We start from the raw sequence: 26,729 nt of genomic DNA on the forward strand, positions 1-26,729 counted from the left end.
TCATCCGAAGTTCTTACGGTGAAGGAAAACATCGTGATGCAACCTGCACATATCTGAGAAGAAATTCAAAGATATAGGTGTTAAATCAACCAACCCACATTTGGCCAGCGTGGTTGACTATGGCCTAATCACCCTTAACTTAGGGTAGGCTCCGAGCCCCTCGGTGTGGACGTATAGTGAGCTGATGATGATGATGATGATGAATCTTGTACTCCTACTGTGCTACAGTCTTAAGGGCGGGTCTGATTTAGGAATATGTCATTCACTTAGCGTAGAGTGTCCTACAGCAGTAGGCATCTTGTGGTTGAACAATCAAGCAAGCAAGACTGTCATATGAGGGGTTCCAATGAAATAGCAATTAATAACTTTAGAAAACTACAGAATTATTGATTATTGATAATATTGCCATTACATTAAGTTAAGTTTTTTATAAAAAAAATATTTTATCAAACAAAATAGCAAAGACAAATATTTAACAAAAAAATATTGCTGGAACAAATTCCCCTAGCGAAAACGCCATTTCTCGGTATCCAGGGAAAATATTCCAAGAATTCCTTTACCATCCCAACCTATACTTCGTGAATTTATCCTTACTTAAAGTATAACTAAGTTAAACATAAGCAGCGTATAAGTATTTTTGCTTGTAAAACATTTATATCATTAATGTTTCGAATATTTGAAAATTAAAAAAAATCTTCACTTTGTAAGATGTTAGAAGATTTTGAAATTTATGTTACAGTAACGGTTGCCCGCGACTCCGTCTGTGCGGAATAAAAAAAAATATCCAATAGTAAGGCTATGTTCTACATCTGTTCCAAATTTCAGCAAGATTCGTGCAGACTTTCTGGAGATACCTTGTAGCAAACATCCATCCATCTAAACATTCGCATTTAATTTATTAGTAACATACGAGTAGAGTAACCGTTATATGTCACAGAGTAGGAAACCAACAATACAATTCTCAAAACCAGAAAGTACCGATGAAAAATTTACTAAGTGTTTTGTTAATTTATAAATTCCAGCTTGATACCTCCACGCGTTTTTGAGAAAAAGGGTCTTGACAGACAGACGGACGGACAAAAAAGTGATCCTATAAGGGTTCCGTTTTTTCCTTTGAGGTAGGAGGAACCCTAAAAATTACCTCAATTAACTAAAATTACTCTAGTTTTATATAACCTTGTTCATTTGTTTTGTTGTATTGATTTACAAAAGTATCAAAGTCATTCAGCTTTATTTTAGGCATCTCACTGCTTATCTTTACTTAATTTTTTTCAATATAAAATAACGACTCAATTTCTTTATTTTTATACTGAACACTTGAGAGGGATTCTACGGTCGTAAACTAAACAAACGATAAGTCGTCTCCATTCATTTACTGTAAGGAGCTTACAGAAGTGAGACTGTATAATAGAAACGAAAGACGTTGTGGTTATAAGTTTTACTTGAAAATTCACACTTTTAAAAATAAAAGGCAGTATTTGCGAATCAAATTCTATCTCATACACGTAGAATAATGCTGTTTGAAAATTAAATGTCATATAAAAGATTAGCAACAGACAAATTGATGTGAAAAATCCGAATTTTATTTTTATTTGCAAAAAAAGAGGACTAAAATTAGGCTTCTAAAACGCATTCTCTTCAAACGAATCGTAGAATTGCTTCTAATTGACGCCTGTATTGTGTGGTCGTGGTATTGCACCGGTCAAGGAATATTCCTTCAACCGATGTTGTTATTGCTCTACCCCTATAAAAATCATTACAAGGCGAGACAGTTTATCTCTGTACATGGCGACTTAGTATATTTCTAGGTCAAGGACGCGTCGGTCAAACGCCTAAAATTCCAAGAGTTCTAATCCCTGGAGTATCATTTTACGATGAATTATTGCTAACTAGACTAGATCAAAGATATTAGGTTATTAGTAATCAAACTTAAGACACATTCATAAAGACTTTATACAAATACTCAGTAGTTATAGTAATTTTAGGGTTCCGTACCTCATAGGAAAAAAACGTAACCCTTAATAGGACACTTTGTTGTCGTCATTCTGTGTCAAGACCGTTTTTATATGTTATAAGTAAGATTTTTGTGATTAGGGTTTAGTTTTTCTTAGTAGTACATGTTTAAAATCATATTCTAGACAATATTCATAATATTGGGAGATAAAAAAGTTGAATTTAATTAGTTTAAGTTTTGAACATAAACCTTTAACCATAAGTTAACGGATACTATATTTTTTTTTTTACTAAATTCATACTGATGAAACTGAAATCTCATAATGATGAAACTAGTTCAGTTTGTATGCAAAGTTTTAGAAACGCGCGATTAAAAATTTAATATTATAACATGTATAATGTACAAAGTATTCGTATAGTTGAATAATATAAAAGTTTTGAAGACAAAATTACTTTTACACCTGGCTACGTAGGGTACAAGCACTAGTAGTTGACCACCCTCGTAATTACTACGACTTTACATTTCCATGAGGTTACTACAAGTAACAAATTCCTGGTGCTACGAAAATACAAACGAAAAAAAGTAAACTGTTCTAGTAAAAATAATTTAAAATGTCCATAGATTTTTTTTATGTATATGAATTTAAATATAAGAATCTAGGTATTCTATATAAGTTATGGAATAAACTAATAAGCTAATTATTATAGCTTATGTCTTAGTTTAAGTATATATTAATTATTTATATAAGTAAATAGCTAATTATTTAAAACTAATTTAATCTTAATTATTATGATAGTTTAATAAACATTCGAAGTGCAATTATAGAATTCTTTAGGTTAAAAATCACTCGATTTTAAAGTTTTAATATGAATGTTATTAATATTAAAAATCTACAAAATAAATAAGTAGAAATAAAAGTAAACAAAGACGTATTAAATAAACATAACCAAACGTAATAAAACAATCGTAACTGGAGGTCCGTCCATCATTCAATGTGATGTTTTCATTTCATTTTTCGTCGTCGTTCAATCGGGCCCTCGCCGCATATCCACTAAAAAAACCACAACGTTCCCGCATTAAAAAATCCATTGCAAAATAAACCTTAAAAACGTACCTTTAAATATATACGTATTTTAATAATCCTCTTTGGTTTCAACAAACTTCGGCTTTATTACGGACTGTATGTTGCATTATTAATCACGTACTATACTGTAAAAGGTAAAGAGGATTACAACAAATTAGGGTCTAGTCAGATGCGTCATATGTCTAGCAATCGAACAGTAGTTTCTATTCGTAAATCAGATAGAATCTATGTTACGTTCTAATTTAAGCACAATGGTTTTTGTATTGCGTTAATCCTATGGGAACGAGATGTTTTTATTTGGTTGTTTTTTGCTGTATACTCGGATAATATAAAAAACTACAGGATGTAAGTTTGTTGGTAGCTATTGTATAGTAAAATCTTAATAATATTATAAATGTGAATGGATGGATGTTTGAAGGTATCTCCAGGACGGCTCAACGAATCTCGATTATATTTAGCATAGATGTAGAACATAGTCTGGAAAAACATATAGGGTACTAATTAAATTTATTTTAATTACTCGCGGACGGAGTCGTGGGTGACACCTAGTATAATAATTTATTCATTAAACTTATAAGAATTCGTCAGAGATCAATCATTTTTAATTTATTCTACTTTTACAATCAAATGAAGTAAAAGAATAAAAAGATTTATTAACATGAAGAATAAGTATCGAAACTTTAACCTTTAAACCTTTCAAACTGGATATAACTTTTTAAAGAAAAAGCGTTCATCGAGAATCAGACAATCTTTATAACTCATTGAAACTTTTAACTGAATATTTCTCGCACCAGTTAACAGACTAGTCAACACCTGCATTGTATTTGAACATTCACATGTGTTCGCCGTTAGATTGTAAAAACCTAAAAGTAACTTACCACGTAAATGAAATAACGCAAGAAAATTAAATTTCTTCAATATCATCTGACATCAAACTGTCCGGAGTTATTCTTGGTAGGTTACGCTCATCAAATTATCAATACGTTCAGGACAATAATCCCTGTTGATTTTGTGAAAAAATAATTATGGTTTATAAATTATTTTTATTTATTTTAATTGCCAATTTATCTAACTCGCCAGTCTTACTAATATTATTGATATTTCATCATCATCATCAGCTCACTATACGTCCCCACCGAGGGGCTCGGAGCCTACCCTAAATTAAGGGTGTTATTGATATTTACATAATATAAATTATAAATGCGAAAGTTTGGATGGACGGACGGATGTATTTTTGATGGTATCTCCATAACGGCTGCTTGTATCTAGATGAAGAACATAGTCTAGAAGAACGCATAGTCTACTAATTAAGTTTATTTGCGAGCGACTAGTAACATTATAAATTAGCAATGTTGACAATCTGATGTGTCACAATGCATTAAATACAAACACATCCTAATACAATCTTATTAATATTCATAATGAATCTGAAATGTATCGTACAAATTGATACAGTTGAATCCATTGCTAAAATCAAATGTTTAATTACATTTGCATAAACACAAACAAACAAAACTATGATTAGTCCCTGTTATAATATTGATAATGTGGTCCTCAACGCGATGTATTGAATTAGTGAAATATATACGACTCTTACTGTATAAACAAAATATATAGAGAACGTGCATGTAGAACTTATTTGCTAGCAAACACATGATTTAACTCTTTTATTATCCGTAAACGAAATTGTTTTTATTTGTGTAAATTTTATATCTTATCTTATATCTTTAAATGAGCAATTCTTGTATATATATACATATATATATATACATAATCTCGGAATCGGCTCCAACGATTTTCGTAAAATTTAGTATACAGGGGGTTTCGGGGGCGATAAATCGATCTAGCTGGGAATCATTTTTAGAAAATGTCATTTTATTCATGTTTTATCGATGATCAACTTAAACATAAACTTAGCTTTTTCTATCGGTAAGATCGAAAAACATTATTCATATTTCATCTTATTAGTAATTCGTACTTAAATATTATTTCCAAAAAACACAATTAAAAAAAAATACCGAGCAAAGCTCGGTCATCTAGGTATTATAATTATGTCGTGTATTTTATCGATACGCGTAATCATGTTGACGTTAAATAACTTTATAATCAGAGGAAAAACATGTCGAATACACAAACAATCTCTTCTCATTATGTCAAAACAAAACAAACCATGTAATGCGTACTTCTTCGTTATTGCGTTTTTAATTCACTCGTTAAATTACCTTTTAAAATCTCATTCAGCATGAGTATTGCGATATTAAAAATTTAATATTTTTTTCGACATCGATAAAAAAGAAATTGTAGGTCCAAAGTTCAAAATAAACCTATTCTTACCTTTGAACTTGAGGATAAGCAGAAATCCTTGTATCACGCTTCTTTCTTCTGATATCACTTTCCACTCTCTTATCACTATTCTCACGTATAGTATGATAACGCGGCTGATAACTTTCCAGTTGCGTGTACAAGCGCGCTCGCGGCGCGTCGTTGGGCCCTCTCTGCGACATATAGTCCCCACGTCCGTGCTCAGTGGCGGTTGGAGCCACACTGCTGTGGCTGTAAACTCTCTCAGCCACCCCCGGGCGACGTTTTTCTTCAGCGAAAGCCACTCGCGGAGGCTTTGGTTGCATTAAGCTTATTTTCTTTTTCTTCGCCGTTGATGTTACGTAGAAAAAGTAACCGTTGCGGTCCATCTTCGGTGCGGTAGCCTTTACCTGAAACATTGTTGTTATTAGTTTGTTTAAAAAAAATACAGCCACATGTAAAGATAATTACGAAGTATTAAGTCATAATTCCTTGAAACAGTTTTTTACAAAAAAATAGGTGCAGTAAATAAAGAAAATTTATATGGTCTTACAAGATTCTATTGTCAAATCTTAGTACTTATATCGATAAGTTGATCAACTATTGCATTAAGTTACGCTATACTTGATCTATGCTTAGTTAGCTTACTTATCCTCACAGATCTGAGTCATAGAGTGACGTAATATACCTAGCTTCTCAGGAATAGAACCTCGACGTCGTTAATTTTCCTATCCTCCTTATTTAGTCTTTGTTTATTTCATACATAAAGGTGACAAGTCACACAGCATTGTGTACCAAGCGTGCTTTCTTCGATACTTTGTAACTCACTTTTAGAGTATATTTTCATGTTATATACTACCGCAGTATAGATTTAGTATAAACTCAAATAACTAATTTATTCATATAGAAAATTAAGTCAAAACAAAACGTTAACATCACAACGATATTTCACTCGCATTCGAATAGTGTTATCGGGAACTTTATAAAAGTGGCAAAAGTGAATACACTTTTTGTCCATTGTAAAATTCCCGCGACATCGTTGTGCGATTGACAGGCGCGCTGATAAAAAAGTTTCACCCGCATTTACATTGTTAGTGCTGGTAGCTATCTGAATATATCAAGATTTTTTTTATGTTTTAAAGTGGCAAACGAGCAAGTGAAATAGCGAAATACCTTTGCCCATAGATATCCGTAATTGCAGACAGACTTTTAATAGACAAAGAATGTGACGCACAAAAAGAGTTTAGTAAGTTTTTTTTCGGAAATTTGGAAAATGGGTTCAACCGCTGAGCAACGACCTTTTATTTAATAATTTTAACGTATACTAAATCAAACACACATCCACTAAATCAAAGGAAAGTAAAATATTTGCAAACAGCGAGCTCACGTGCCGAGATTTCTGTTCGTGAATTCAATTCATATATGAATTCCGGACGAGTTACGCTGTTACTCTAATATTTAGATAGCTGCGGATTTGATGTTCTCTAAGCGTCTTTAATTTCTAACCGTAGAGAGAATTTATGATAAGAACTATTTGTATTTTGATGATTCAAAATATGCCATACATTTTTTATATTTCACTTCTGTACAGTTACAGATGAAGATAACCAAAATTAAAAAAAAAGTGACATGCTAGTACAGAAAAATGGGCCTCCTAAAAAAATAAAAAAAAATCCTTTCTAGTGAACTATTTTGAAGATGATAAAGTAGTAAGAAGTTTTAAAGAAACGAAATGAAGTTTCAGTGGCTGGACCATACTTAACTTGATTTTCATCTAGAATATTCGAAAGTTGTAAAGTTGGTATCAAGTTCCATGACTTCAAACTACTTAGTTTAACTTGAATTTTCACCTGTTACGATATTTACAGACTCATAAATTCCCCTTATTAATTTGTAATTTATCATTTTCGCAAAGTAGTAATCTTACTTCTTACTGTTTGATGTTTGTTAGTAGACATCTCAAGAAGGTTTAATGGATCTCGATGAAATTTGTCATAGACATAGAACAACATTTGGAGCAACACATGGACTACTAAGTTTTTTTTAATCGCACGGACAGAGTATTTTAAGATAAAGCAAAAATATTATGAAAACATGTTAAGTAACCTGAAGTACCAGCAAGTTCCTTTAACCAGTTTACCTCAGCACATTAACCTGTTAACATAACTCGTTGGTCGCATGTTATTCATTTTTAAATTTAATTTTAAATTCTTTAGCTGATGGGTCATATTCGAAATTTTTATTTAAATTTTGAACACAACACAGTCGGATATCAGTGGGGTTAGACAAAATGTATTTGCTTCGAGGAGATTCCATAACGAACTTCAAAAATGTATAGAACTGACAATAACGTTCGGTAAGTCATGTGATTTTTGCGTATCAATTTCATGTATTTTTGTAATTTGTTATGAAAAAGCGAATGCATTTTCCCTAACCCTTGATCATGCCGAGATCCAATTTGACTATGAAAAACTATTCGATATCGCGTCGAATAGTCGGAAAACAGCTAAAAATATTCAAACTTCGACATAGGAATTGCTCATTTGCGTCAATTGATTCGTACCTCAGTTCAACCTGTTCTCGTTGAAATTCGCTAATTGCAAACTGTTTCCGTAACGTTGCACAAACCCAGTTCCAGTTCCACGGGTTGGTAACACAGTTTATACCAACTGCAACTACTCGCACACTCAATGCGGTGTGTAATGATTTGGTTTCGACTTTAATAATGCTCTATTAATTTTTAAATTGTTTTTTTACAAAACTTTATAATCCGTTGCCGTTAATATTTAGGTTGTGTTATAACTAGTCAGAAATATAGTGGGAAGTTTACATAGTAAACTTACTGTGTGTTTCTGGCACCAAAATATCTTTATAAAAACATCGTCATGTACAATATGTTTAAACGGGGATTTCGGACTCAGAAACCGACGGTTAGAGAGTTACAACAATTCTCTAGATTCCATATAATCTATTCTGATTCATTAAGCCATTATATTTGTTTAAGCCATATTGAACAAATAATCAATTTGTCAACATATGTAAGTAGTGAAGTCGTACTATTAAATACCCTATATTCAGTGAAAAGTTTCATAATACTCATGCGTCATGGTAAGCGATGATGCTATCTCGTGCGCCCAGCGGCGTTTCTCTCAATGCTAACTGGACGCTACGCAAAGGTTCTATCCACCAACAGGCCACCCCGTCCCTCCCCCGCTGATGCCCACTTTGATAGCCTCTCCCGCGCCCCGAGCTATTTTACTGTACCATTTAGATTGCCGTCTGTGCTTAGTGTCTAAAGGACCTGTTAAATGGAAGACGTTTGACATGCTAGTTCTAATTTTTATACCGCTACGACGTTGTAGACGTTTGGAAAATGCGTCACAATGTTTTTTTTTGTTCTCTTTGGTAAAGTAATATAATGGAAAAAAATGGCTTTACTATATTATACTTAATACATTGGAAACAACTTTTCTTTGCTATGTTTATTATAAATGTTAATATACGTAATTAAAGACATAAATAAACATATCCAATCACTTTAAGGATACAATAAACACCGGAACTCAATACATCGACGCTATCAATTTCGATCCAATAAACGCCACCATATCCATATTTAAAGCTTCATACAAAATCGAACTTAAGCTACCTTGACATAAGATTCATATCACCTTGATTTATAATCCAATCTTCAGGCGACAGAATAACAGTCGCAGGTTCTAGGTGAACCCTATCATAAAGCACATCTCTCCGCAACCGGACGCAATTCATTCGCAACCGGACAGGACGGGGAGGACGGCTAACATCACTTTAAACGGAGACACAAAGCAAATTTACCACACGCTCCTTATAAACAAGGCAGCCTGCGGACGTAATAATATAAGTACTTGATTTAATCACCACCTGGATTATCGGTCTTGTAATTTTTACGTAGAATAGACATTTATTGCTTTTTATTGTTAATATGTGACAAAAATTTAAAGAATTATTGTACAGAAATATCATCATCATCATCATAACATCATCTCACGTAGGGACGTATGTACTCAATTCCTCCATACATCTCTATCAGCCGTAACACCTGATATCATTCACTTCTTCCGCATAATATCCATCTTTTAAGCAATCCACGTCTACTTTCTTTGGTCTTCACAATACGCGAAGACCAAAGAATAGAAGAATAGCAATAGCTATAAAAATAAATAAGTTATATTATCCGTAATAAACTAGATAGAACAGACAATCATTTCATAATTTCAGTCTCTACGCACAAAGTGTTGATCATAACTTAAGTACCCAATCAGTGGAGCGGATGTAATCCGTTCAGCCCCTGAGGGCGAAATGCATTTACATCTTTACTCTCAACAACTTTTGTAAGCTTGCGTCTCAATTTAATCTCTAGAAATAGTAATCATCGGTAAATTCTGTCGTATTAAAACTTTATAGTCAAACTAATTTAATACGGATATTGAACGTGGTAATATTCTTTAAAAAGCAAGCTAAAATTATCGATAAATTGAAATTTCCATTCGTACATTCTTGATCGCGTAGAATTCAATTTAACAGTCCAGTAATAAGATAGAAAAAAATTAATTAAGACATTTCACATTCCGACCCTGCGTTCACGGGAAGCGACTACTTATCAGCGTAATTTTATTACGATTATTAAATTCCACGAAAATCTCGGTCCGGGAGAAAACCGACTCTAAAGCGGCACTTAACCTCATTGCCCTTAGGATAATTAGACACGTCGATACAGCTAATGTGCGGTACATCACTTAGTGAACGCCGTACTGAATTATGTAGAAGAGAGCTTTGTGCAAGACTACGTCCTCTACATTACATAATTACGTCAATACAATCGTGTTATGTACTTTGTTAAAATTCGTATTTTATGACTATTATTTTTTTCTTCAGGAGCCACGCTATTTTAGTTAACGAGTTAATAAAACTAGCTCTGTTGCCGTTGATTCCTGAAACCAAAATCTAAGAAGAATATTGTCATTATCTTTTATAAAATAGGGATAACTTCGGTAATGAAACCCACGGTTAATGAAAGTAATTGAACAATACAATAATAAAATAAAAATTTTCAGTAAAGGAATCTTCATGTTTTAAAGATAATCTTCCTTTATAAAAGTTAAAGGGTACGTGAGATAGCGCTTGGCTGACGACACAAGACAAGTGTCATCGTGCGTTCACCGCCGCGATAAAATCGAATGAAATCATCATAGTGCGTACAAGATATCTTTATGTTTGCTTAATGAGAGCTCTTTACTTTTAAGTACCAAGAAATTAACGTAATTTGTAATCCAAAATGTACAATGATCAACATTGCAATTAAAAAAATAACATTAGACAATGATAATAAGGTGCAATGATAAAGGGGAATAAAAATAAGGGAAAAAGGGAATTTCAATGCATCTTTGTTATTTTTCTTTTTCTGATGAGGAGTCTTATTATGTGGCATTACCCTTATAACAGAGATTGAATATTTTATCTATTAATTAAAATTACTACAATTTATTAACGAAATTATTAAATTCAACTTCAAAAGTCGTAAAATTCAGCGCGCGTGTTTTACAAGGTATAATCTCTTATAAAAGAAATAAAATAGTCGGTCTTAAAATTACCTTAATTCTTTGAATAAAATAATAAGGCGAACTCCTGAACGTTTTATAAACATCAAAGAGAGAATTTCATAATAAACGTTTCATAATTTTAGCTAAGATTTTTTTGTAACTTACACAAAGGAAACATTCAACACTGAGGGGAAGCTGTTATCAAAAAATATACTAGTAGTTTTTTTTAATTTAATGTAAAGTTAAAATCCATTATAGATATTCCTTTTGTGGATGTCAAGTTTTTGATTTGACTGTTGATTTTTCATGTATACGAGTATATCAAACCAAGACCAACATAGTGTAGATCGTGTAGAAGAACGCTTTTAGACTTGATAATCACAAAATGTCGTTAACAACGCGTAGCGGGAAGCAAGGGACCTGTGCAACGCGCGGGTGACCTTGGGCCGGCAAGATAATTTGAAAAGAACTACCTCGTTCTTATCTGCTTTCTTGAAAATATCACAACTAATTAAGAAGCAACAAACCATTTTCAGTTGCGAGTGACTAATCAAGACTGCATTTAACTTGGATACAAGTAATAAGTCTATAGCGTCTGTCTGTCCGTAGCTATATTACTTGAGACTCGAGAGGATATTGACGTCACATAACTTAATGGCTTACTGACTTCGATATGAACTTTACTTAGGTACATTTGCCTTAACCGATAACTTAGATAATAAGATATTTTAATAATAATAATAGTTCAATTTGTATGGGCTAATCCAAGGTAGAAGCAGGCGATATATCTTTACCCAAGAACGTTAATATTTCTAGGATTCCACTTAAATTCATACACATCATAATTATTGCATTTTTAGACACAATTAATCTACCTGGTAAACTGCCTATATGCTAATTTTAATTATATAAGAACCCATGTATGTGCCTACTCAAAGGAGAGTCCCCACCTCCAATCAAAATATTGCATTAGTTATTATAGGATTTACACATTATTGTCCCACAACAGTTACCGATCAAAGGCCGACAGAATCTCTAGTGTGCCCATGAATCGGAATTCCAAACGCGTACTAGGTAATAGAACAAGTATAGGTCCGCTTCTGAGGGTCGTAAAGTTGTACTATGTCAAACAATACTTGTCAAATACTACAACTATAAACTGACATAGAGTAGACTGGACAATTGAAATAATTAAAGATTCTCTTCATCAATTTGCACATGTAAAATAAAGACTGTCTAAAACGATTCCAAAATTATTGTGAAAAGTAAATCCGGGGTACACAATTGTCTTCGTGTAATCGCCATCTTCCATTGGCATGTATGGGATCACGCGAGAAGCGCATTAACATTAAACTGCATGCACTCGCTGCTAATTAATGAATGTCTTACGTCATTTGAACCCTAGTTTATCGAGGTCGAATGACTATTTTACAAAGCATTTAAGAAGTACAGAATGCCTAAGGCCCTTCGTATACAAGACAACAAAAAGGTAACAATTCGAAATCCAGCGATTTTAGTCGCAAAGCGATGCAATACAATGTCATATATAGCTTTGTAGCTTTTTGAGTCGCTGACATTTTTTTCTTTTGTCGCCAATGCCAGTCGCGCGCAACCGGTTCGACATGATCGTCGCGAAAAAGTTGCCGTGATTTTCAAGATAGCTGAGAAAATCTATATAGTTGACGTGTAGTCGCTACGCCTGTACTGACAAAATAGTACGACTTCCGTATCGTACGGAGCGAGCAACGCGATATCGCGACGCACATACGTTCTCTCGTGTACGAAGGGCCTAACACTCCGCGATTGAACACGATTGAACAGAAATCTCCAAGTTTCGTTTTATAGGAATGATTATTAATATATTTTTGTACCTTCATGTTTGTAATTTACTGTTTCGTTTAATAAATATGGCTGACATTTTCAACATCTAAAATTAACAAGTGAGGTAACATCTGAAACACCTGCTTCATAACTCATCTGCAATATTCAAGGCGTCTTTGTGTTGTAATGTTTGATCTGTTGTTTCGAGCGAGCCCCTAATATTGACACAGGGTCCCTGCGGATGTTGAGGGCCCCCGCACTGTCCTATATTTACTTCTGCTGAGGTAATTTCTAAGGAGGGTGATTTTTTGTAGATTAACGACATTTAACAATCCTCATTTATTTTATTATAATATTGTTTTAAGGATTTAGTCGACCAATTTGAAGGCGCATTTTTTAAAATTAAAATGTGTTTAGGATTTTGGAAGATTTATTCCGTATTAAAATTATGGCAAATAATATTCTGAAAAACATTAAATCATCAATCGTATAAAGACATTTATATATTTATATAGAGCATGTGTTAAAATATGTTTCGTCAAATGATTTAGTATAAGATAAAAGGGTTTACTGAGGCAAGCTTTTATGGAATCCAATACATTAGAAATTCATATGCAAACATAGAGCGATATCGTAGACACGACACATCAAGATGTATGCGTAATCTGAAATAATGATGAATAGGTACAATGCCGGACATAAAGCTCTTGTTACGTCAGCGTTAACGCAACAGCTTAAGGTTCTGAAATGTGTACATGACTGTACGTGTATGCCTTCAAGGGCAAACTTTCGTCGTCCCCGCCGCCCGCGCTATTTGTTGAGGCAACAAAGGAAGCGAAGTATTAATCTTCCACTGCTCGACAAGCAGCAATAGAAAGACCCCTGTAGTGAACATCCAGATTTTACTTGACGCTCCCTGCGCGCGACCCTGTTGTTTTTCCTCCGTTTGCCTGACATACTGCTATGTGTAGAGTTCCAAAATAACTGTGTTATAACTCTATATTTTAATAATAAAATGCATACATTTTTCCTGTTACATTCATATAAAGAAATCAGACGTTAATGAACAGTAAAGAAAGTACAACTTATGAATTGACATTTAAGTAACTTTTGATTGATTTAAATTTTATTAAAAAAACTACGGACCTAAACTGTTGTATTAAAAATTGAGAAACTCTTAGATTATAGTTAAAAAAGTGTAAATGTATTTTCAACAAGTAATATTAAAGTAAATTTAATGAAAAAAGAAATAAGAAATTTTATATCATTCTGCAAAGCCATGTGTCACGAGTCGTAAGAAATCAACCCCCGACTGTCCTCTCTCAGCTGCAATTTTTAAGTGATTTCTTTTATTACAGAGCACGGATACGAAACACCGAATATGAAAAATCCTTAACGCGCGGAAAGTGCACTTTTACGGCGTAATAAAAGGTGGATTGAATTAATGCTTATAGAATCGTTGAGGTCAGAGAATAAAAAATATTTTACCCTAAATTTTTTTTTAATTACCAGTTCTAAATTTATTTGAAAGTACCCGTTGCCCGCGACACCGTCCGCGTGGAATTAAAAAACAAACCTGTCAAATAGCCTAAGTATTCTAACAGATGGTGTTCTATCTATACTAAATTTTATCTGAATCTATGCAGATTTTTAGAGCATTTTAGAGATACCTTTTAACAAAAATCCATCCATCCATTTAAAAATTCACATATATAATATTAAAAAACAAAAGTATGAGTAAGATTTAACCATAAATCAATTTTGTTCTTTTTCAGCGAAACGTAAAAAGATTCTTTCTTTTCCTAATCCGTTGTAACACCTGTGTATTAGGGAACTGTGACGTCATGTAACAATCCCATTTCTCATTGACAGAAAAAACCAACGTCACATCGTCTAAGATCCAAATGTTATTTCTAAGAGAATAAATCAACGTAGTTGGAGATAAACTAACACTAAACATAAACGTAACATACTCTTTATTCTCATTCATTACTGTTTAAAAAAATGGATTTTCTATAAAATAATTTTATAATACACTCGCCTCTATGGATGTCTAATCTTAGTCCAGTATCATAAGAGTTTTTATGACCGATGAGCTGGATAGAAATTTTAATAGTGCGACCGCCACGCCATCTTGCGTTGTAGCTTTTACGACAGCCTTAGATTTTGTAATTATACGCTACACTTCGTGGAGAAAGGGCGTCGGTGGCTCAGTGGTCAAGCACTTGACTTGCAATCCGCAGGTCCTGGGTTCGAATTCCGCCATATACCAATGGGTTTTTCGATTTCCGATTTACATATGTACATTTATCCGACGTTCTTTCGGTGAAGGAAAACATCGTGATGCAACCTGCACATATCTGAGAAGAAATTCAAAGATATGTGTGAAGTCAACCAACCCGCACTTGGTCAGCGTGGTTGACTATGGCCTAATCACCCTTAACTTAGGGTAGGCTCCGAGCCCCTCGGTGGGGACGTACAGTGAGCTGATGACGACGCTACACTTCATGTTATTTCAATATATTAACATCTCCGATCCTAAAACAAGTTTAAAACAATGTTCTATACTATCTCGGCACTACAAAGGTTTTGCATAAACTACTCGTAATTAATATATCTGGTTCGTATATAAACAAACCATATAGAATTCTCTTCAATAGCTATAACGCTGCATCATTGTTTAACTCGGACCCAAAAATCGTGCGTCTCTTATCTCAAATTAATATACGGGATAGAGTGAGATAAGAATATCAAACAAAATATGGGGTTACGGAGTATTTGCTGAGACTTTTTCGCAGATTAATATGATGTCTTGATCGTGTGTGATTTATTGAATGCTTCAACGGTAAATGCTAGGAAAATTTGTTATGATTAGTCAATTAAAGTAATCAGAAACATTTATTTCTCCTACTTTTTTATATATATCATAAGGTGGCAAACGATCGAGCGGCCAACCTGAAATCGCTGAAATAGCGAAGTGACCGTTGCCCATAGACATACGCAATTGCATATCCGTTGCCTACCTTTAATCGACGCAGGAGAGGATGCAAAGAAAGAAAATAATTTCCCTTTCCATACATCCTCTCATCCGGAAAGTCTACTTCCACTTCCCATCCTTTCCTTATAAGAAAAAGAGTGGGAAGGGAAAGATGACTAAATTAGGCCTCCGGGACACGAATTTATTAGTGTACTTAGTCATTGAAATACCGATTTTATTTTGACGATAAAAAGTATAAATTATACAAATGTCTTCTAAAGTAGGTTCTGATATTGTTTGAGGAATAAAAACAGCGATAAATAAGTCTAAATAATACGTCAAAGGACGAGTTTAATCATTAAGATATAAGATATACGTAATCTATGCCTAAATTTTTCAAGCGAAAGGACTGACTTCAGATCAATTACAATATGCCAATAATTATCCAAAATAAAGACTATTCTACATACTCATAAGTATTCGCATAGTTCACTGAATATTTCACTAAGAAAACATAACATTTTAACTGCGTACCTTTTAATAGGATCAAAAAGTACTTCAGACTTTGCTAAATTAAAATAATTGACGGTAAAGAGCATTGCGGTTTCACTTTAATAAGCTCCAACAATATAATCAGCTTACGACGGTCAACTTGAACAAAAGAGCTTGTTTCCACTGAGTCATTAGCCGAGCGACGTCCGCACATGACTGCTACTTCTATACCAAAAGCTTAGTCTGTGGAAATGGTACATAGCGTCAAGCGACAAGTAAACGAGGTTCAGGATAAGCGCCATCTGTGCCCGGCCACCTCATGCCCGGTTAAGCTGTAAATGCCTCTTCAAGACAAACAGTGACTACTCACTACAGTGAGTCACAAAAAAGTGCGCTAATGGAAATGGTGCTTAAACTTGGTACAGCATTGAGGCTACGGTCGAATTCTAGTGAAAACCTCTTTATACTATCGTTCAGAAATGTCGAAGAAGAGCATTTGTCTGTGAACATGAATATTATGAACTCTATCGTTCAATATAAGAAGTTTTCTCTCTTTTCCGCTTTCTTTTGTTTAATTTTTTTTGCTTAAGAATTGTATATTATTTGTTGTTGATCGTTAGCTATATTTTATCTGTATTATTATTACTACCTTTTCGCTCTCTACCCTCTAACTAATCACGCGGTCGTCAATCAATTAGGAGTTATAGTTTTTGCAAAAGTATCTAACCGTGGCAAAGAGTAGGTAAGAATATAGACTGGTATTTAATAAAATATAATCCATTTTATCTAAACGTCTATATGTAAGCTCTGGGAGCATAGTAAGTATAATCGTATCAACAAAGAAGAGATTAGCAATAAATTATATACAAACAAAAAATCTATCTGAGAATGACCCGCACTTTTAAGCCATACGAAACGTCGTATCGGCTTTACGGATTTAGCCTAAGCTTTTGGAATTAATGACAACATCCATATCTCGGTCGTATTATCAAGGTCATTGTAAGGTCAATATTTGAATAGACCAAAAGCCATGACATAACACGATAATCAAAGATACTACTTAAAAGAACATACATAAACGTATCATAATAAGTTCAAGTTCCATCATATAATAAATATCAGTAATTTATTTTCTAAAAGGTTTTGGAACTTCGAAAAAACAGTTAAATTGTTGATCACATAGAGTAAAGTCACATTAAGTATATCGTGTCTGCGATTCCTTGGAATTTATTTCCTATTCTTAGTTATTAACAAGTTTCATACAAACTTTGTCGTGGCCACCCCCCTTATTTACTCTTGCTAATTTCTCTGCCAAGATAAATATGGAGGCCACGGAGAAGTGCATGAAAGGAACAAGATAGAAAATCGTTTAATTACAATTATTACTGTCTTTAATTTTATTAACCTAACAATAATTTATATTTTCATTCAAATTTAATTGAAGAACCAGGTACTTAATTTTAATAATCTTACCTATTATATTTAACAGTGGTACCCGCTTGAACTTCTTCGCACGAATTGGCCCGGCTCGCCCGTTGAAATACCACGACCACACAGAAGACAGGCGTGAAGTTTAAGCAATTCCGCGTTTCGTCTGATGAGTGTGCGTCCCGGAGGCCTAATTTAGTCTACTTTCCCTTCCCACCCTTTTTCTTATAAGGAAACGATGGGAAGTGGAAGTGGACTTTCCGGATGAGCGGATTCAAGGAAAGGGATTTTGGGATGATATTTTCTTTCTGTGCATCCTCTCCTCCGTCGATTTAAGGTAGGCAACGGTCACTTCGCTATATCAGCGATTTCAGGTGGCCACTCGCTCGTTTGACACCTTTTGATATAAAAAAGAAATTACTGGCAGATTTTTCCAATATAATATAGATATTGTTTTTTCTATTCGTCATTCCATCTTCTAGATTATCGGATAATCTTTATTGTCTTTTGTAAAGTATGGATTCCCTGAAAATGTAGACTGAGACGTAAAATAAATACCTTTTTTTATTCCAGTAACATATAAAACATTATTTTAATAGGATATCGAATAAGCTATGTATTCCAATTATATCTAAGAACGAAACGAGTAGATAAAAGTTTGTAAAGTCCTAGGGGCGTTTAACAAATCAACGTCAAGGGCATACGCGGGAACTTATAATTGGCGCGAACACAATCAACAAGACAAACTCGGCTTAATTAAACACTGTCGCAGTTTAAACATTCGCGGATCAAAACGAATGAAAGGCGCGATGGGGGCTGACGGCCTGGCGCTTTGCAGTGTAAATCCGTTAGGCGCTTATGTTGACACGAAACTTTTAGAATCTAAATAATTTTTATTGTTATCAATGTAATTGAGTGTTCAACCTATCTTCATTTGTTCTCTTATTTCATAGAAAAGTTTAATGACCTCTTTATGACTGCTTCTTATTAGTTTAAAAAGAAGGCAGTTGTCTATGTAACGTCGCTAGTAATGATAGTTATCTAGACCAAGACCAAGCTATTACATTTTAAAAAAGCTTATTAGTTTAGACAATAGAGTTACCGAACATATAAATTTTTTTAAAAAGTTTAAAATCGGTGACATGTGGACTACCCAAATATGTTGTTGTGCAAATGTTTGTAGAAATATGCCCCCGATCGTTTTGGTTTCTCGGAATGCGAGGGTCGATCTTGGGAACGTTAACTAGATCACACTCCCCCAGCCTATGTGCGGGAGATTTATTAATCAATCTCCTAAACGCGTTTTAACTGGGCAAATTGAAAAATTATGTGCCGACGTCTTAATCCCCTTCGTCTGATGCATTAGATGTTGCTGTTTCGTTATATTAAACGATATTTCAACGTCTTCGGTTGCATGTGTTTAGATTTTTTTGTATTGGATTTCGGCGCTTTGCTGTGAAATGTTAAATTAGTTTTTTCCTAATTGGTTCTGGGATAATTTATTAGGGTTTGTAATCTTTTTTCTCAATTGTGTTAATAAAATAGTCTAGTATTAGTTAAGATCGTAATAAATGTTACATATAGTTCGCAGATTATACGCGTTGATATTTGCAAACTAATAACTACACGAATAACTTACTTAAAGATTCATATTTCGGTAAAACAAACTTTAATTTAGTCTAAAAATTACTAAACATTTCCCCATAAAACTTTCCCATAAATTGTCATGTCTTAAAAACAGATTTTTTCGTAACATATCGCTTTAATGTACAGCAGAGTAAGATATTGGCGATCCGTAGCTTAGTAAGGGAAAAACAAACGGTGGACGGGGGCTGTTCAGGCGAAGGGTTTGTGTGCACTGCACTCGGCGTTGGTCCGCCGCGCACAAACCGCCGAATACAACCTAAATCGCTTACCTCTATTGTCTGTGGCCAGTCGAGGACCTCGCTCGGTTTCGGTTTTATATTTTCAAATTTATACCGACATAAAATTTTGCGATTGACTTTGGCCTTCCATACTAGATTTTCTTTTATCAGTAGACATCTACATTTTTTTCCTTTCAAAATATAAGACATTTATTTGCATAATTATGTACTTACTAGCTGTCGCACGCGACTCCATCCGCCCGGAATTAAAAATATATAAGAATTAGCCTATGTGTTCATCCAAATTATGTTCTACATTCCAAATTTCATCGAGAGCCGTTGAGCCGTTCTAGAGATACCTTCCAACAAACATCCATCCATCGATCGATCTATACATTCTCAATTAAAATATTAGTAAGATTGAAAACTGACGGTTGTGAAATGTTAAACAATATGAACATACAAACATGATATGATAATCATATTTATACCTAGTAATTTCCTTGATTTTTACTTACTAAAACCGTAATCAATCGTTAACACAAATGTATAATTTTTTCCAAAATAAATCGCACAAAATACAAATATAAGTTATGTCAACAAAGACTTGAAAATACAATTTGTTATTTCAACCCCATGACTCTAATAGCCAATATTCTTTAATACCATTGAATGAAGCTGTGTACAAAAGGTGAGCGCCCCAGGTGTCCACGTGACGTCATGATGGTCATTGCGCCTGAGGGGAGGAAGAGGATCAATGGAATATTAATTGCTTTTAAAGAGCCCGACGGATTATCCGAATAATTGGACTGTTGATGGCTTTGAAGGGGCTCGTGTGTTTATTGAAAAAATATCATTGGAGTAATCAATTGTGTGAGATAAACAAAAATGTTTTCATTTTATTTGATGTCAGATAATATAGTGAAATGGATTCAATTTTCACAGCCGTTTCTAAAGTAAAAGAAACTTTCTTAAATTTCTATTTAATAAAAGATAACAACGAGTGCCTTTTAATGTATCTTTTTTTTCATATTTAATCAATTACTCTCTCGCATCAGTCAAATCGACGAGCGCACGTAAATCCGGCGTAGAGTCGACACACGGTAACATTTTCACGGCAGGTTTGACGAAAATAAAAGCCTCCGCGTGTAAACGAAACGACCAGTAATGAAAACACATATTTTTTTATTTCACTCTTCGGCCACCATTGTTGGATTGTTATGGATAAGCTATGATAAAGCTAAAATTTGGTTAAATTTGTAATGTAAGGAATAACTTGAATAATCGACATAGGAGTTGTATTTTTCCTTTTACGTTTTCTTCTCCTGACTGCGTTGTCAGAGAAATGATTCTTTTTAATCCTATTCCACCTTTATCCATGTTTCAATGCTAGCAATGCTAATATAGAAAATTCCACAACTCACTTTTTGAATAGCACATATTTTGAAAGTAAATTTATGTTTTTGGAACGGTCTTATCAACTCTATTAGCTCCAATTATCAAGTTTTCAAGAAGATAAGGATATGAAAATAAAAAAGCCGCATCTATATTACAACGGCGTAGCGTGTGGAAGTTATTCATAGCACATTTTTCCCCCGACTAGTCATAATCGCTCGCACCTGTCACGCGGCGCGCGCCGCCCGCTCTATCACTGTACCGTCTCACGCACTCACACAAAAACAGGACCTTGCATCGAACCTCTCTATATGCATACATATATAAACAAAAATATATAAAAACACATATAAACAAAATACAAACATTGATTCTATAGTCCAAACATGAAAGTAGTGTACTTATAAACACATGACAAATATATGACTCCTTACAAACAACATTTTAATTTAATTATTTATCTGTCTTGCTTTACATTAATATAGAAAAATATTTTATTCATGTATACACAGTAGATTTTTTATGAGAACGACGGCATTTGTGAATCTAATATTTGAAGTAATGAAAAATAATTTGAAGAAATAATACCGTCGCACAACGATATTGGTACCAGTGCATCGGTATTGAGTAAAATAACCTCAAGAATTATTAAAGCTCTACGTTTAGAAATAACGCCATCTGTGCACCGTTTTTATACAATAAGTTAATTGTGGCTCAGGTGTCCACCCTGTCGTCGTCGATAAGTACTACAAGATTCATATTTTATGTCAGGCATGATCGACTTCTTGCGTGTGCAAAGGTTACCCGATCTGGCATTCCTTGACGAATGTATTGTAGTCAAATTGTGAGTTTCTGTAATGACACAGATATTATTATCTCTCAATTTTTTGAAACAAACAGAGATAGAAACAGTTCTAAATAATTGTCGCTGCAGTTGAGTTTCTCCGCATCATGCTATTAGTGTGCATCCTCGGCTGAAATTCCGAGCCACTATAAAGTTTGAATAGCATTGTACAAGCGTGTGCACTAATCCCGACCGAGAACGACGTGTGGACTGTACCGAGGGTGAGAATTTAATACAAACGACTCGTTATTCAGGGATTATCCGATAAGGAAAAATTACTTGCATATCAATACGGTACATATGGTGCTCGTATTATCACGCTTCTTACTATAATTTTTTATTAAAAAAAATATATACACTCTCAATGGCACCGTCATCTAAGTATTTATTAAAACAAAAAACGGGTAACAATAAAAAATGCGTTTAGAAATTCATAACATAACAAAGACTAGTTTCATGTCACTTCAATCGACCATCGTATAAAGTATTGTGACGTCATAAACACTCAATAGTGACCGCACTTGTAATAGTCGGTGAAGGACGTCACAGGCAGACTCTGCTGGATTACTGGAAAATTGGAAACGTGTCGCGCCCGCAGTTTCGGCTATGCCAATTAATCCAAGCTTGCTCCTCTACACACAAGATGATTTACCTTAAAAAAAATATACCTCGGTTCCATAAACAACTTATTACATTTTTTTTCGGCAAACAATCTTTTTTAATTTAATGTAGTCATTGTAATCTTACTAATATTATAAATGCCAATGTTTGAATGGATGGATGGATAAATGTATGTTTGTCAAAAGGTATATCCAGAACAGCTCTACTGATCTCGCTGAAATTTGGCATAAATGTAGAACATAGTCTATAAGAACGAGTAAGCCATTAAGTGTTTTGATTACTTGTGGACGGATTCGTGGGCGATAGCTAGTGCAGATGGTAATCTTGTATTACAAAACTAAATATATTCAAATCTAAAAGTATAAGTACATATATAAATTTACAACGATACGTAATAATTCGCATCATTCCGCGTGGCCGAATCATTCGCGGCGCGCGGGCGGCAAATTGAATGCGAAATCAAATAAAAAACCATCCGCGTTCATCACTGCGGCTCGAGGCAGGGGCATATTACGACGATTTATGAGAATTATCAAGATACATCTTTGTAATCCTAGTAAATCCTGTAAAAAGCCAGCAAGTTTCGATAAATCACGCGATTGTCGCACGTCAGTTCTATACATTCTTAAAATTCGTTATGGAATTGCTTCGGAGCGAATGCACTTGGTCTAGGGCAGGACTACTATTAAGTCTAGAACTTTGAAAATTACAAAAAAAGGATAATAAGAACAATAATATGCACACGTCACGTTGTAGCATTTTTTGTTACATGAGAGAGAAGAAAGATACAAACTAGGTGGAGTAAAAGAGACGCATATAGGATCGGGTATATGCACCTTTGTCAGACCACTAATTAATTTAACTAAACTCTTAGTTCAATTAGGTATAATAAATCTAAAAATCTGTATGTTTAAATGTTGTAAGCTGCGATTCGTAATCAATACTATAGATAAATGTACATAAACTTGTGCCAGGTGGGGAGCTGTTAGTTATAGAATTCCGAAGCTATCTCCGTGCGGGGAAAATTGTGTGATTTAAAACTCATATCCGCACCTGTCAACAATATTGGGTTTTTCTTACCTGTTCAAATTGAAATGTAATGTAACGTATTTGTCAAGAAATACAATTGTGGAAACACCTTAATAAAAGAGGTCAATGTCCTGTTCTCTAATGGAAAATTCTCTAAATCTTGGAATGTTTCTTAGATAAAAATAATTATAATAGATGTACATTTTACATAAGAGCTGATACGTACAATTAACAAGTAGACCTCGTCAAAAAAACTCTTCATAAAAATACGTTCTGCTAACCTGTACAAAAACATACACGCGTCATTTGAATTGCGATTAAAAAAACCGGTTGGAAAAAGTCATTGAATATTGCATAAACCATGTCCAAGTACCAGGCAAACATAAGAAGCGAAAGGTGTAACGAGTGAAGGACTCGAATTGAAACCAACATCGATATTACAGCAACACCCGGTTGTGTTGGCGAAAACCAAAACATCGCGTTTCAGATCAAAGCGACAATGCGGGAGGGTGAATTTGTCTAGGTGATTGTACGTCGCTACCATAGAGCCGCTGGAAATGACATGACATGAATACTATCAATAGATAACGAAACTTCACTTTGTTCCTGTAAAACAGACAAGATAATAAAATACAGGCGATATAAATAAACATTTAAATACAGAAAGTGTGAAAAGTCTCATTAAAACTATGGACCTGTCACAAAGTTCAAACAAACTTATCAAAAAAGTTCAAATAATATCTCAGAAAAAGAATAAAAATGGTAATATCAAGGCCTTACTATTTACAAAGAGTGCTGCAGTGATGAGCTTGATGAGACAAGTCATAAATGTGAACCCAAAGACACCGATCATTTAATCTTGTAGGATCTCTTCCAGTATCTTTAGTATCTATGGCCACACTAATAAGTGCGGTGAGCGATGCGCGCACGTCATTACCGCACAAAGGGCACCGCGCCGCCGCGCCGCTGTCACCAGCCCTCGCGATTTTTATCGGCCTCTCTTCTCCTTCGGCCTCTCGACGACTCTTCAACACGACACTATTATTTATCGATTGAATACGCAGCAGTTTAAAAAATCTACAGACACTAATGCGAAACAGACCATGCTGTTTTCTGGATATCTTAATCGTCTAGAATTAAATCAGGATTTTTTTCTATTACTCTAATTTTTATTAAAATTATAATTCTCTAGCAACATTGGTAGCTTGAAAGATTAAGCTATCAAGACACTTTTCCTATTAATCCATTCGTAAAGTCCTAACAAGTCGAAAAAGAACCTATATCGATATTATATCGAGCATATCTTAAGAAGGTACATATCAAACAAGGGATGAGAATTCACCAAAATACCAAATAAAAAATGACAGAAGTCACTTCTGTCTCATCAATTATGGCGTCACAGAATAAACCAGGTTTAGGCCTTGGGGAGCCGTTAGCTGCTGTTAAATTGTTTTCTTGTCAATGAGCAGATGCGAAGTCTGCGATATTGTTTTGAGTTGGTCCTAGTTCACACTAGCGAGGGTGGGGCAGCTGCAACAAATTGCGGGCTTATTCTAAAAACAAAAACGATCGTGAAACGTTCGAACGAATTCTACAATTCTCAAAGATTTTGAAAATATACAACATAACAATAATGAAGAGATATTTATAAGTTGTTACTAAAAGGCATTGTGTGATAATTTTTAAATGCATGTATTCGTGACGGGCCTCAATCGTTCGATTTATTGTGTTTTGTAAAAATACGGTTAGTTTTAATAACTACGACTACTAAATTAAGTAATTCGGAAAACACTGTGATTAAGTAACTTATATTTCGCAAATCCTGAATTGCAAATATTCTCTAACACTTTAACACTTTCACTTCCACCGCCTTGCCTTGCAGGTTCAATTTGCACAAAATCGTGGCATTGAACGTGTTAACCGCGTGTACATCGCGTACAAACCAGAATAATCCCGCGTGTCTCGAACATAACAAATGATCGTTCCGCATCAATTTGTCTGGCAGTCGTTAAAATCGCGTTTCCTCTTATTAATTTTTGCTCCCCCAGCCTTGCAACACGCACTACTATATCCGGTCCTCTACAAACCGATGTACTTGTGTATACCAGAAAGGTACTTGTAAACGCTCTATTGATTCACAACCATCATTCAAAAGGATTGTATTATACTGGATGAAAAAAAAATGTAGATATTTTAACCTTTATAGACTACGTTAAATTAGTTCAATATCAAAGATAGCCGTTTTCAAATGCGCCTTTCTTAAAGTCGTTTGATTTTCTTCCGATGCCTTTAACAAGTTTTATTGGTTGAACCATAATGATTCCGTCTAAAGTGCTTTGTGGAAGATATTTAATTTTATTTGTTGAACTAAGACCATTCCTTTATCTATATTTCTAATGTAATCAATCAGACGTCACACTAGATAATCATAAAGCTAAGAGTCCAAAATTTTAGTGACTTTAACACAATGATAGTTATTTTTGTAATACTAGAACAAAATAAATGTCTGCGTCCTTGGAAATCCTTGTAACACTGGTATTTAAAATTAGAATTTAACGGAAAAAATATTAAAAATAAGATCGAATTATTATTATTATTAATAAATTACACAACACTCTTTACCTTAAGTACAATAGGGATCATTCCTAGTATGTATAAATCATACTGCAAGTCGAATAAAACTCTAGGTGTATTTCTTTCAAGATTATTAAATCGTCAAACACTTGTTGCCCCTACTACAAGCCCAGAAATACTATTTTTAAGCGGACAAAATGCTTTAAAGTAAATACAGTCCCGTAGCTCTGTAATTTTAATACCTAGTCATGTATTACTTACCATTAAATTAATTTTTAGTTATAATTCTGCTCCGCGCACAGTTAAAAAAGAATTAAATCCATAACCAGTTTTCTTGGTAAAGTTTTAATTAACCAGAAATGCAATTATAATAAAACAATAATTAAAATAATCCAAACATTTTTTAGTTGAATAAGGAATAAACACAGAATATAATAAATTACAAACTCACTTTCCTCTCACTTCAAATAATCGAGTGAGTAAATAGTGAGATGCAACAACACCTTAGTATCGGAACCGGATTTATTCCCCCAACACAAACTTCCGACACCATTTGAAATTCATTCTTCACAGGAACGTGTGATGTAATAAAAATAGCGTTGGATAGAAGGTAGTGGCCTCCAGATGATAAATTATGCACCCCTCGATTTAGAGATTGCTCGCGCGATGCATTAACGGCTCCCCTTTGATATATTTTTTTAAAGTCAAACGTGTATAACAGTGTGACAGCGTCAGTATTCTGACAAGCAATTGAACATGGTG

The 26,729-nt window shown here is 34.1% G+C and overlaps 1 protein-coding gene across 1 annotated transcript in view; it reads right to left on the reverse strand.

Annotated features, from left to right (window-relative positions):
* LOC106127374 (kinesin-like protein CG14535) overlaps positions 1 to 26,729 on the reverse strand; it is a 173,874-nt gene that overhangs the window by 141,612 nt on the left and 5,533 nt on the right. The window contains exon 2 of the mRNA XM_013325457.1: positions 5,373 to 5,749. Within this exon, the coding sequence (XP_013180911.1) occupies positions 5,373 to 5,728 (356 nt within the window). The 5' untranslated portion in view covers positions 5,729 to 5,749. The remainder of the gene's footprint in view (positions 1 to 5,372; positions 5,750 to 26,729) is intronic.

This window comes from Papilio xuthus, unplaced genomic scaffold (assembly GCF_000836235.2).
Source record: "Papilio xuthus unplaced genomic scaffold, Pxut_1.1 DF828952.1, whole genome shotgun sequence".
Classification (NCBI taxonomy): domain Eukaryota; kingdom Metazoa; phylum Arthropoda; class Insecta; order Lepidoptera; family Papilionidae; genus Papilio; species Papilio xuthus.